General features: G+C 59.3%; 10 protein-coding genes across 10 annotated transcripts; 7 read left to right on the forward strand and 3 right to left on the reverse strand.

Annotated features, from left to right (window-relative positions):
• Positions 1–49: 49 nt before the first annotated feature.
• MRET_0053 (2-(3-amino-3-carboxypropyl)histidine synthase) lies at positions 50–1,582 on the forward strand (the record flags this gene model as incomplete). The annotated part of the gene is made up of 1 exon (XM_027626680.1): positions 50–1,582. The coding sequence occupies one exon, from the start codon at positions 50–52 to the stop codon at positions 1,580–1,582; it is 1,533 nt and encodes a 510-aa protein (XP_027482705.1).
• Positions 1,583–1,651: 69 nt separating this feature from the next.
• MRET_0054 (pyruvate dehydrogenase protein X component, mitochondrial precursor) lies at positions 1,652–2,572 on the forward strand (the record flags this gene model as incomplete). Its single annotated transcript, XM_027626681.1, has 1 exon — positions 1,652–2,572. One exon carries the CDS (start codon positions 1,652–1,654, stop codon positions 2,570–2,572), a length of 921 nt encoding a protein of 306 aa, XP_027482693.1.
• A 3-nt stretch (positions 2,573–2,575) lies between these two features.
• MRET_0055 (palmitoyltransferase ZDHHC13/17) lies at positions 2,576–4,396 on the reverse strand (the record flags this gene model as incomplete). Its single annotated transcript, XM_027626682.1, has 1 exon — positions 2,576–4,396. One exon carries the CDS (start codon positions 4,394–4,396, stop codon positions 2,576–2,578), a length of 1,821 nt encoding a protein of 606 aa, XP_027482821.1.
• A 39-nt stretch (positions 4,397–4,435) lies between these two features.
• On the reverse strand, positions 4,436–5,344 carry MRET_0056 (uncharacterized protein; the record flags this gene model as incomplete). Its single annotated transcript, XM_027626683.1, has 1 exon — positions 4,436–5,344. One exon carries the CDS (start codon positions 5,342–5,344, stop codon positions 4,436–4,438), a length of 909 nt encoding a protein of 302 aa, XP_027482691.1.
• A 128-nt stretch (positions 5,345–5,472) lies between these two features.
• On the forward strand, positions 5,473–5,865 carry MRET_0057 (large subunit ribosomal protein L34; the record flags this gene model as incomplete). The annotated part of the gene is made up of 1 exon (XM_027626684.1): positions 5,473–5,865. The coding sequence occupies one exon, from the start codon at positions 5,473–5,475 to the stop codon at positions 5,863–5,865; it is 393 nt and encodes a 130-aa protein (XP_027482692.1).
• Positions 5,866–5,952: 87 nt separating this feature from the next.
• MRET_0058 (DNA-binding protein HGH1) lies at positions 5,953–7,380 on the forward strand (the record flags this gene model as incomplete). The annotated part of the gene is made up of 1 exon (XM_027626685.1): positions 5,953–7,380. One exon carries the CDS (start codon positions 5,953–5,955, stop codon positions 7,378–7,380), a length of 1,428 nt encoding a protein of 475 aa, XP_027483188.1.
• A 51-nt stretch (positions 7,381–7,431) lies between these two features.
• Positions 7,432–8,207, forward strand: MRET_0059 (NTF2-related export protein 1/2; the record flags this gene model as incomplete). The annotated part of the gene is made up of 2 exons (XM_027626686.1): positions 7,432–7,705; positions 7,876–8,207. 2 exons carry the CDS (start codon positions 7,432–7,434, stop codon positions 8,205–8,207), a joined length of 606 nt encoding a protein of 201 aa, XP_027483189.1.
• Positions 8,208–8,221: 14 nt separating this feature from the next.
• On the reverse strand, positions 8,222–9,268 carry MRET_0060 (uncharacterized protein; the record flags this gene model as incomplete). Its single annotated transcript, XM_027626687.1, has 1 exon — positions 8,222–9,268. One exon carries the CDS (start codon positions 9,266–9,268, stop codon positions 8,222–8,224), a length of 1,047 nt encoding a protein of 348 aa, XP_027483234.1.
• A 135-nt stretch (positions 9,269–9,403) lies between these two features.
• Positions 9,404–11,287, forward strand: MRET_0061 (solute carrier family 36 (proton-coupled amino acid transporter); the record flags this gene model as incomplete). The annotated part of the gene is made up of 1 exon (XM_027626688.1): positions 9,404–11,287. One exon carries the CDS (start codon positions 9,404–9,406, stop codon positions 11,285–11,287), a length of 1,884 nt encoding a protein of 627 aa, XP_027483233.1.
• A 425-nt stretch (positions 11,288–11,712) lies between these two features.
• On the forward strand, positions 11,713–12,672 carry MRET_0062 (C-4 methylsterol oxidase; the record flags this gene model as incomplete). Its single annotated transcript, XM_027626689.1, has 1 exon — positions 11,713–12,672. One exon carries the CDS (start codon positions 11,713–11,715, stop codon positions 12,670–12,672), a length of 960 nt encoding a protein of 319 aa, XP_027483232.1.
• Positions 12,673–12,674: the final 2 nt, after the last annotated feature.

Genomic DNA, 12,674 nt, shown 5'->3' on the forward strand with positions numbered 1-12,674 from the left:
TGCCGCCAAAAGGGCCGTGGAGACACTCCACTCTTTTTTTCTACCTGGGATGAGCGACGCATCGCATCCCAAGCGGCGGTATACACGCCCGGCGACAGGTGATGCGGGCCCTGTCTTTGGTGGTATTCCGGCATCTGTGCTGGAAGATCCGCTTCTCAACGGCGCGATTGACAGTCTACTGCCGAGGCACTACAACTTTGAGATTCATAAAACGGTCCACCAAATCCGCCAGTACCAAGTCACCTGTGTGGCGCTACAGATGCCAGAGGGACTGACCATGTGGGCGACAGCTATTGCAGACATTATTGAGCGGTTTACAGGTGCACAATCTGTGATTATGGGTGACGTGACGTATGGTGCGTGTTGTGTAGATGACTACACGGCTATGGCATTGGGATGCGATATGTTGGTGCACTATGGCCACAGTTGCCTGGTGCCTGTCGACCAAACGATGATCCGTACGCTCTATGTGTTTGTCGAGATCCATGTGGATACCACACATCTGTACCACACGATTCGTGCCAACTTCCCGAGTGAGTGTGCTCGCTTCCGGGACCGGGTATTGACGACCCCACAAGAGCAGGCCACCCGGCCCGCCGTGGCGGTGGACGTGCCTGCGCCATCGAGGCCAACGCACTTGGCAGTCGTCGGCACCATCCAGTTTATTGGTGCTATCCAAGCGATTCGTGATGCGCTTACGTCGGAGAACGACGCGGCGCCTGCTGCGATCGGCGCAGGGGACGACACCGAGGAGCCCGTGAAGCAGGGGCCCTACCGAATCAGTGTCCCGCAGATCAAGCCCCTCAGTCCTGGCGAGATATTAGGATGCACGTCTCCCAAGCTCGATGCCTCGGACGTGGATGGTGTGCTGTATGTGGGCGACGGACGATTCCATCTCGAGTCGATCATGATTGCGAACCCGCGGATCCCTGCTTTCCGCTATGATCCGTATACGAAGCGACTCCAGCGGGAGCTGTATGATCACACAGAGATGCGCCGTCTGCGCAAGCAGGCCATTCGGGACGCGCAAGCCACACTGGATCACCCTGCGCCAGCGACGCAAGGTGCATGGGGACTTGTGCTCGGTACGCTAGGGCGGCAAGGCAGTCACAAGGTGCTGGACTATCTGCGCACGTCTCTGCAGGACCGGCACGCCCATATACCCCACGTTCCGATCCTCCTGTCGGAACTGTCGCCACAAAAAGTCGAGTTGTTTGGCGAGCACCTATCTGTGCTTGTGCAGACGAGCTGTCCGCGCCTCTCGATTGACTGGGGCTCCGCCTTTCCGCGCCCTTTGCTAAGCCCCTACGAGGCGGCTGTAGCCCTAGGCCGCACGCCGCCCTGGGACGACGCGCCTCGCGACCTGGGTCTCGCTCGGTACCCTGCCTCGCAGGCCGCGCCCGACGACGCCGCGAAGCACGACTACCCGATGGACTTTTACGCGAATGCCTCGCTGGGACCGTGGACGCCGCGCCATGGCCTCGGTTCGATTCGCAAGGCCGGACGCAACCACCGCGCCCTGCTCCAGGCCTTGGGCCTCGGCCCGCCGCGGCCGCCCGCCGCCCAGACCGCCCCTCGCTAGCCTAGTAGGTCGCCTCCACACGACATAGGTCGACGCCACCGACGCCAGCACGGGCCGTGTTGTACCACGATGAGCCTGCTGGCCCCTGTGAGCCGCATCTTGCGCATGGGCCGAAGCGCCGTGCAAGTGGCGCGTATGAGCACGTCGCTGCCGCGTGCTGCGTTTAAGGAATTCACGATGCCAGCTATGAGCCCGACGATGGAGCATGGCAACCTCGGCCAGTGGAAGGTGAGCGAGGGCGATACCTTTTCGGCAGGTGACATCATTTTGGAAGTCGAGACGGACAAGGCCATGATGGATGTCGAGGCACAGGACGATGGTGTGATGGCGCGCATTGTGGTGCCCTCTGGCACGAAGGACGTGCCCGTGAATGACCTGATTGCCTGGCTGGCCGAGGAGGGCGATGACCTCTCACAGGTGCCTGAGACCAAGGGCGCCTCTCAGCCACCGCGCGACGCACCCAAGGGTGCGGCGGAGGACGCGCCGAAGCAGGCACCTACGCCTGCGTCGAGCGAGCGCAAGAACGAGGTGCCGCACGGCACAGATACGGTGCATGTGACCAAGCCCACGTTCCCGTCGGTGCTGCGCCTCGCACATGAACGCGGCATCTCCGAGCCGGAAAAAGTGATCCAAGGCACAGGCCGGCATGGCATGATCACCAAAGGTGATGTGCTGGCGTACCTGGGCGATATCAAGTCGGCCTACGGCACGGCGCAGGTGCACCATACGACCATGTCGGAGCTGAGCGGTGCGAAGCGAGACGGAGCTCACGCCCAGGCATCTCAGCCCGCCTACACGCCCCTGAGTGCATCAGAACATCGCCGACTCGTCGTAGCCGGCCTCGCGTCGCTCGGCACCGCGCCGCGCACGCCGGCACCGCCCGCGACCTACGCTGCCGTGCTCGAGGGCTACGGCGCGCCCAAGGCGCCTGCACCACCGCGCCCATCGACCGCCGCTTCGGCGCTCGCTGCCTTTTATGAAAAGCTATAGATGCTACGCCACGTCATACAGACATGTATAATCGATGCGGTCGTACCGGCCTCGCGACACAAAGCTGAGCCAGTTGCCCAGACACCCGCGGTCGAATGGATTGGAGGCCGCCGTGCCCTGACGCGCGAGCCACGGCGCACCGAGCATGCCAGGGCACACGGAAGAGAGCCAGTGCGTGGATCGGGGCGGCGAGCCGCGGCCCCACAGGGCCCGCTGCGCCTCTTTGGGCGAGAGGCCCTGTGCGAGCAGCTGCTCCCTCTGCGTCTGGATATAGCCGGCCTGGCCCTGGCCGAGCATGTGGGCGTCAGGACGACCGCCCATAAAGCCGTGGCGTCGCAGGTTGATCAGCTCGAACGAGGTGACCTGCGTAGATACATGGTACACTTGGCCGGACAGGAGAAGGAGGCACCACACCGCCGCGATCAGGATCATGACCGTGACGTAAAAGAGCGCCGCATGGCACGCCCAGGGACCAGCGCACGAAGGCGGCATCGTACGCAGCATATACGACCACGCCGCCCTCTCGAAGGCGGCCATGGCCAGCACGGCCGACACGAGCAGCAGGAGAAACGGCACATGATTCTCGAGGCCCACGCAGTTCATGATCCATGGACAGTGATGGTCGTGCCGAGCGACGCATGTGCGGCACAGCACACAATGCTTCGCACGCAGCGGTCGCCGCGACATGCACGACGCACAAAAGTGCTGGCCGGTCAGCTTCCCCTCCCGCGCGAGCTCATGCACGGTGCGCCGCACATCGCGCGCCTTGGCGCATGCGCCAGGCGCGCGCGTCGCACACACGACCCAGAAAGACAGCAGGGCCGGCACACACACGAGCATGACGGCATCACACAGCGCCGAGGCGCGCGAAAGGTACGACGCATAGTACACGATGCCATGCGCCACGATCATGCACAGAAGCGAGGCAAAGTACGGCGACGTTTGCAGGGCCTTGGCGTGAGCCACGCGCCACAGGAAGCCGGTCGTGAGAAGGTGCGTGCCGACGATGCCCAGCACCAGCACGAGGGGCGCCAGGACCCACGGCACACGCGCGGCGGCCTGGAACATCGCACCGTACAGCACCGTGGGGGCCACAAACGCCACGAGCGTCCGCACAGGACGTCGGGACCGCGCACGCACCGACGCCACAGCGGCTTGGTACGCGGGCCAAGAGCCGAGCTCCTGCGCGAGGCCCGCGGGCGTCTGGCCCTTGTGTTCGCGCGCACTCGTATCGCTGCCCGCTTCGACGAGTCGCTCTATACATGCTCGATTCCCGTGCACGACCGACCAGTGCAGGGCCGTAAGGCCATCCATGTCAGCGAGGTGCACAGACGCACCGTGCTGGAGCAGCACGTCCACCGAGAGCGCATCGCCCTGAAACGCAGCCCACATGAGCGACGTATGCCCCTGCCTGTCCTTGCGATCCAGCGCCGCCTGCGGCTGGAACTCGTCGCGCTGGAGCAAATACACCAGGGCCATGACCAAGCTGCTGTGTGTCGCGAGGTGCAGCGCATGAAATCCCTGACTGTCCAGCAGCAGGGGATCAGCGCCATGATCGAGCAGCAGCGCCATAATCTGTACATGTCCCTGGCGCGTACACCAGTGCAAGGGCGTCGCATGGAGCGCGCCGCCTGTGGCGTGCACATCCGCGCCGCGGGCCAGCAGCAGCCGGCAGCAGTCATCATGGCCATTGATAGCGGCCCAGTGCAGAGCCGTCACGCCCTCCTCGTCACGCTCATTCACGTCCGCACCCGCATCCAGATGCGCACGCACACGGTCGACATGGCCGTGCTGCGCACTCGCATGCAACGACTCGCCCGACATGGCGGCGGAGAGCGAGCGGAGGGAGACGAAGATCTCCACCTACAAGTGAGCTACTTGGCGTTCCGCATCTTCCGCGCCATCCACGACGCGGCACATGTCATTGATCGTCTCGAGCGCCCACATCGCGCCCGCTTCCGAGGTGAGAAATGCGAGACCCGCCTCATCCCGGATGTGCGGCCGCGCGCGGAGCAGGCCGTAGACGTGACTCACGACCTGCGGCGCCACGCCGCCCTGCGCATGGAGCGACGCTATGGCCAGCAGACTCATTCGCACACGGTTCACCTCCCAAGCGGGTTCAGGTGCATGGTGGTACTGCGATGCCGGCGCAAACAGGGGGCCATATTCATAATGCACGATATACTCGCCAAGATCAGGGTGGTGGTGCGCCAGCACACCACGCAGCTTGGGCGATTGCTTCGCATAAATGTCATCAAACAAGTCCGAGCCGGCTCGGAAACTCTGCTGCAGCTGCTCGGGTGAGAGCGCACGCCGCGACTCGGTCGGCATGTGCGCGGCCAACTCGGCATCCGCATCCACAGACGCACGCAGCGCAGCCAAATTGTTGATGGCCCTCGGCGTCCCGATCAGTCCCAGCGTCTTGAGGCCGACTTCTCGCATCAGGCACGCACGGTCGACACGATCGGCCAGAGGACGAAGCGTGCCACCGTGCTGCATGACATAGGTGTGCAGCACACGCAGCGTGCTGGGCGCATTGATCGCAAATAGCGTCGCAGTAGAGAGAGTGAGCCACTCGCCCCAGCGAACGCCATGCGATGCGGCATCTCGCTCCAAACGACGGAACAGGTCCTGTAAAATCGACACTTGCGGCGCCGCTTTGGGACTGCCCGATACACCCGCTGGTATAGTGACACCCGGCTGGTACTTTGACGCGCGCGCCGCATACCGCGGCGCATGCACCAGGGCCTTGAGTGCCTGCGACAGTGGCATCAGGCAGGCATCGGAGGCGTCGCATGGGCCCCTGCCAGTCCTATTATCACGTGATTTCGAAGAAGGGAGGCGTCGTCCTACGACGGACCTTCTCTTGTTCTTCTCCCACGACGCGGCCGCTCGGCAACATGACTCTACCACGCTTCGCTGGCGTGCGTGCCTTTCGTCATCTGCGGAGCACAGGCACCCGAATGATCCCGGCATGCGAGAATATCCCCGCTCGGTCAGCCACGTCCACCGTCTACACGCGCACGCCGATGACGACGGCATGGCGCGCACCCATACCATCCTCTCCGATCCTGTCCATGACGCGGCCGATGCTGTGGAATAAAAACGCGGGCGCTAGCCCCTCCCAGATACCCCTCGGTGGCGTGCGATTCACGACGTACGGCTCCGAGTACCAGCCTTCACAGCGCAAACGCAAGCGCAAGCACGGCTTCCTCGCTCGCTTGAGGTCCCGCACAGGCAAAAAGATCCTCATTCGACGTCGCGCCAAGGGCAAGACGGCGATTTCGCACTAGGTAGATGGCCGCCTCGTAGTGAGTGCCACGTGGGTCGTAGGAGCCTCCTCCCCAACGCTCCCTCCACTTGGTACATCTCTTTTTGACATGTCTCTTCCAGCGACGCATGAGATTCTGCTGTTCCTGGCGGATGCGAATCCACAGGTGCGGCAGCTTGCGATGGCCAATGTTGTGTCTTTTAGCGTAAAGAGCCATCCGCTTCGCCGACTACTGACTGATCCCCTCACATACGACGACGGACGTCCCGTATGCAAGGCCAACGGTGAGCCATTGGATGTGCTGGCGCAGCTCAAGGCACTCTGTCAGGACCAGCCCCTGACCATTCACGACGCTTTTAGTGCACTCATCAACCTGTGTGACTCGCCTTCGATTGCTGCTCGGATCGGCGACGACGACTTTTTAGCGTTTCTTGTGACGTATATTGGTGATTCCGTGTCGCTACTAGCAGACTTGGCTTGCATGCTCCTTTCCAACCTGACCAAGTTTGAGTCAATCGCATCGCGTCTGTTGGCTCTTCAGGTCGAAGATCGTCCATTCTACTCATTCCTCTCGCCACTCGACTTGCAGGTGGCATTGAGCGGGCTGGATGCCGACGCGTCCCAGCCCGACTACGAAGAGAAGAAAAAAGCCGTGGAAGCGGCTTCGAAGCGTTTGGCGGACTCCATGCATGCTAATGCCACGGAAAAGCTGCCGGCCTTGATCAAGCTCCTGCGTGCCTTTGAAGAGGGCGCGACAGTCGAGACGAGTCGCGCGAGTGACGCGGATATGCGAAAACGCATCGAAGCAGCGAGAAAAGAGCAGGACCAACCCGTGGAAATGGGCGCAGATGGTCGGCCACAGATCAGGCGCAAGTCCACATGCAATTTCCTCGCGAGTGTGTTTGCCAATGTCACCGTTCTGCCCCGCGGCCGTGAGTTCTTCGTCATGCCCATGCAGGGAGCCGATCCCCAGCAAGCTGATGCATATCCAGTGGGTCGCATGGTTGTCTTTACCGAACACGCTGATTTGATCCGCCGCGGCGGTGTCATCAGTGCGCTCAAAAATATCCTGTTCCTTAAGCACGCACATCGCCTTCTCCTCGCTCCTTCCGCGGAGCAGCCAGACCGACCCTCGCTGGATATTCTGCCATACATTCTCATGCCCTTGATTGACGGCAAGGAACTGGCCAAGGTGGACTTGGAGGATCAAGAGTCTCTGCCCGAAGCATGTCAGCTTGTCGACGAGAACAAACCTCGAGAGAAGGACAGCGCACTGCGTCTCATGCTAGTAGAGTGCCTGTTGTTGCTATGCACATCGCACTACGGTCGTCAGAGTCTTCGTGAGCGTGGTGCCTATATCGTGGTACGAGAGGCCCATCTTGCTGAGCCGAAAGAGCAAATTACCGAGGCTATCGTGCGCCTCGTCAACTTGCTCAAGCGCGATGAATCAGATGCCTCGATGAAGGACGATCAAGATGTTCACGTATCCGTCGAAGGCGAAGACGCGGACGACGATTTGGTCATAGAAGAATTGTAGGCCTTTTTGTCAGCCGAGGCGGAAAATTGTCCTTTTTCCACTCCACAAGCCATGACGACCGATCGGATCAGCGCGCCGGCATGGCTGGCGGAGTTCACGGCGAATGCAGCCGAGACGTTTGTCACGGCGTACTATGGAGCGTCGGATGCCCCGCAACGTATCAAGCTCGTACCGTCTCTGTACTTGCCGAACTCGTCCATCTCGTGGAATGGTAATCCCATTAGTGGATCCACACAATATGCACAATGGCTCGATGCGCAGCCAGGATCACAACACGAGATCCAATCGTTTGATTGCCATGCTCTTGGCCCCTTCGATGCTTATGGTACGTACCTGAGCCGCCTTTACACGCCCTGCAGGGTACCATGATGCTGGTCGACGCCACACTCGCATCACACACCCATGGGCAACATGATCGGCTTTTACAAGGACTCGATATGTGAGCAAGGCGCGCCATATTCGAGTAGTATGAGAAGCGCACATACTAACCCGCAGACCAAAATGAGGCGCCGTCGCTGTTGCTCACCGTGTCAGGCACCGTGGCGCACTATACGCCCGAGAGCCTAGCGACCCCCACCAGCAATGCTCCCAAGTCGGCCACATCGACCGGCACATCATCGAGACGCAAGTTTGACGCTGATGCGCCGATCGAAACATATCCACGTGTGTTTTCCCAGTCATTCGTTCTCATTAATGGGGCAGGCACTAACGCCGAAGGCGGCGTGCCATTTGTATGGATGCCTCAAAATAAGGGCCCCAAAAAGAGCGAAACTCGCACTGTGGCCAAATACTTCATTCAGGCGGACTGCTTCCGCTTCGTAGGATGACTATGTACGATACATTATGTGGTGCCGTATGCCATGTCACGCGATGCCAGCAACCGTGTGCGTTCGTTCTGCTCAGCGGGGGGCAAAGATGCTGGGGCGACGACCGCTTCGTCGTAGCGTTCTTCCGGCAAATGGCGTCGGTGCGTGTGGCAAATGACAAGAAACCCATTGTCTAGCATCATCGGCAGAATCAGGGCGATCGTGCGAAGGCCCATAGACACACTCAAGATGATGGATAGCACAAAGGGACGCGAATTCGGTCCGATCACAGGCATCTTGTGGAACTTGAGCACCGCAATGTCGAGGAACACAGAGGCAAGGTAGACCGACACATCGGACGTGAGTGATATCCACACCACGAGCGCGATACCAATCAGCGACTGGACGAGGGCGGCAAACCAGAGCCCTTCTCCCAGAGCATGTCGTCCCATGCTCCGATCCCAGCCCCATGTAAGCATAAGCTGATCCCACAGCAGCACCTGTCCCACGAGCAAGAGCACCAGCTTGTTCGGCACATGCACAAGAAGCAGCTCAAATGGATGGACCCACCGGGGACGGTACTTGGTGCGCAGCACCAAACCATTCGTCGCGGTAAGCAGCAGAATGCCGACCAGCACAATGGAGCCCAAGATCATCGTCATGTTTGTGTCAATGATGCGACACAAAAGCCACATGGAAAGTATATAGTTACTCAGAGCGAGGCGTGAGCCCGCCCCCTGCACGATGCAGCGCTGTGTATGTGGGTTCGGCGTGATAAGAGACAACAAACAGAACCCAAATTCAAAGAACAGCATGACGATACTGTACGCTAGAAACATGCGTGGCGCCATAGTGAAATAGGTGGGCTGACTGCGGAATACATAGTGCATGGATGGCACGATGAGCGTGGAAATCAGACCAGTGGCAATGCAGCACAGCAAACTCATAGGCGTGTTGATCTGCAGGAAGCGCAGCGAAGCCCGCTGCCGTGGCGTCAGTGGTACATGCTGATTCTCTTCTTCATTTCCATGCACATCAATACGGCGCTCGTCGGCGCGCTGTCGCACAGCCACCTGGTTCATGGCCGAGCCGTGCACCAGACAGAGAGCACAACAAACTCTCCGCCTCCGGGGCCGGATATCGGTGCAGGCCCTCTATGACTAATCAATCCGCCAGGATGCGCCCCTACCGGCACCGTCGCTTTTTGTCTTGCGGCCATGTCGGGTGAGCCGAGTCCATCGCGATCGACCCGGGCAACGGCGCAGGAGCGATTGTCTCCCTATGCTGAACTGGAGTCGTATCCTTTGCCGGACGAAGATAAGGCTGTGCACGTGCAAAGATATCTAGTCAAGCCAGACGACTCTACCCCGGACGACAGTGGGCATGCGGACGATGTGCAGCCGAGTGCTTCTGCCTTTTCTGTCACATCGAGCCGCATAAGCATGAACGAGGACGAGTACCAGGCACCACACCATATGCCTGGCGGTGCCATCACTGAGGATCTGTATCGCTGGGCACACCAAAACCGCCCACGCACTCGGCGGACCGAGAGCGTGCATCTGCCACGAACTCGCGACCTCGACTCGGTGATTGATTCTGATATTCTCAAGCAGCCAGGCGGATTCCGACGCTCTTATGTCATGGCACAAGCCGCGGAGCAAGGCAAGCCGCCGCCACGAGCGCTCAAGAGCTTTGTCGAATTTCTTATGCTCTACGGCCATTTCGCTGGAGAAGAGCTCAACGACTTTGAGATCGATGAAGCGGAGGAAGAAGAAGATGAAGAGACAGGCCCCACAGAGAGCTCGTCTCTTCTTCGTCGGCGGCATGTGCACGGCCACATCCCGTCGCTTCGAGGCCATCGGCGCCACGAGCACAAGGGCGAGGCCTCTGTCTTGGACGCCGTGCTGATGCTGCTCAAGTCGTTTGTGGGAACGGGTATCTTGTTTCTCGGAAAGGCGTTCTTCAACGGTGGTCTGCTGTTTTCCGTGATTGTCATGTGCCTCATCGCCGGTGTCTCGCTCTATTCGTTCTTGCTGCTCGTGCAGGCGAACCAAAAGTTGCACGTCGGCTTTGGCGATATGGGAGGCATTTTGTACGGTCCATCTATGCGCCACGCTATCTTGGCATCGATTGTCATTTCGCAGCTGGGCTTCGTTGCTGCTTACACAGTGTTTGTCGCAGAAAACATGCAGGCGCTGATCATGTCCATGACACAATGTCGTACGCTCGTGTCGCACGGAACTTTGATTCTCGCACAGGCTCTAGTCTTTCTCCCACTGAGTCTCGTGCGCAAAATCGCCAAGCTTTCATCCACAGCGCTCATTGCCGATGTGTTTATCTTGACGGGAGTGGTCTACTTGTTATACTACGAGATTGGCTCCCTGGCTGCGCACGGCTTGGCTGATGTGGTCATGTTCAATACGAACAACTTTCCGCTGTTTATCGGTACCGCTGTGTTTACGTTCGAGGGCGTCGGTCTTGTGATTCCTATCACCGAGAGTATGAAAGAGCCGCAAAAGTTTCCCAAGACACTGTCGTGGGTCATGCTGGGTGTCGCAGCCCTCTTTGCCGCGGCTGGTGCGTTATCGTATGCCACCTTCGGAAGCGAAACACAGACAGTCGTCATCACGAACCTACCGGGCAACTCGGGTTTTGTGCAGGCCATTCAGGCCCTGTACTCCGTTGCCATTCTCTTGTCCATGCCGCTTCAATTATTCCCGGCCCTTTCCATTTTGGAGTTGGGCCTCTTCCGACGCAGCGGCAAGTACAGTCTGCGCACCAAGATGCTGAAAAATCTCTTTCGTTTCCTTGTCGTGATCCTGGCCATGTTCACGGCCTGGCTCGGCGCGAATGATCTCGACAAGTTTGTGAGTCTCATTGGGTCCGTGGCGTGTGTGCCTCTGTGCTTCATTTATCCACCCCTGCTGCACCTGCGTGCGTGCGCCACGACGCGCCGTGCCAAGATGATCGACATGGCCCTCTTCACCTTTGGCATCTTTTGCGTCGTGTTTGCCGGCACGCAGACCGTGCAGTCGATGCTCTCCGGCTCCAGCCCTCCTAAGCCACCCGTGTGTGTACCGTCACCACCTCGCCCGCTATGACAGCTATGTAGAATAGGTACCTGCTGACATGTACAACGAGACCTTGCGACGGTGCGCATCTGGGAGCACGAACGCTCGTCATTCACACCGACGCACCCAGCCCCATCGTCCCACTCCCAGACATGCCGGGAAAGTATGGTTCTCCGACTCCTTTACGACCTCACACAATCATCAAGAGACGCCTAAACAGGCGCCTGACTCTACTGAAGAGGTGCTTTTATAAGAGTCGGGGTCTATTGCCGTAGCAATGTAAGCGTTAGAGAAGAAAAAGAGGGCGCGAGTCGCTTTTTGCGTGGTCGCGTGCGAGTCCCACGTGAGGTGCACGTGGGCTTCCAAAGTGGTGCGATTCTTGCTGCCCACGCGACTGGGGACTACATATATGGACCGCATCGTTAGCCCTTTTTTCCTTGACCCTATTCATTGTCATGGAGGCGCTGTCGCAGTCGTTCAACCAGACACTGGAAAGTCTCACAGGACATCCGACTCCTGCGCATATCCTCTATGCTAATCTCGATACCTCGAAACTCACCTACGCCGAGCAGCTGTGGGTGCAGTGGTACCAGTACTGGGGTAACCCCGTGATTGCCACAGGAGTGATGAGCTTCCTCCTGCACGAGATCGTGTACTTCGGCCGCTCCATTCCATGGATGATCATCGACGCCATGCCGTCGATGCGCAAGTACAAGCTGCAACCCAACTACGTACCGACCCTCGCCGACCAGTGGCGCTGCACGCGCCTTGTGCTCCTCAGCCACTTTACCGTGGAACTGCCCCAGATTTGGAGTTTCCACCCTATCTGCGAATACTTTGGTATGACGACACACGAAGTGCCGTTCCCGAGCTGGACCAAGATGGTCTGGCAAATTGCCCTCTTTTTCGTGTTCGAAGACGCATTCCACTACTGGGCCCACCGTACCATGCACTTCGGTCCCCTCTACAAGCACATTCATAAATTGCACCACGAGTATGTCGCGCCTTTCGGTCTCTCGGCAGAGTACGCACACCCGTTGGAGGTGCTGGTCTTGGGTATGGGCACCATCGGTGGACCCTTCCTTCTCTGCGCCTTCACCAAAGACCTGCATATCCTTACCGTGTACATTTGGGTGATCCTGCGTCTGTTCCAGGCTGTGGACGCCCACTCTGGCTACGACTTCCCCATCAGTCTGCACAACTGGATTCCTTTCTGGGCGGGTGCGGATCACCACGACTACCACCACATGGCCTTCCTTGGCTGCTACTCGACCAGCTTCCGCTGGTGGGACCACTTCCTCGGAACGGATCGCGGATACCAACGGGTTCGTGCTAAGCAAAAGGCCCAGAAGTTGCGTGCCGAGGCAGACGAACTGGACAAATACGCCGCCTCGCTCAAGATTCAGCGTGAATAATG

Source organism: Malassezia restricta, chromosome I (assembly GCF_003290485.1).
Source record: "Malassezia restricta chromosome I, complete sequence".
Taxonomy (NCBI): Eukaryota; Fungi; Basidiomycota; class Malasseziomycetes; order Malasseziales; family Malasseziaceae; genus Malassezia; species Malassezia restricta.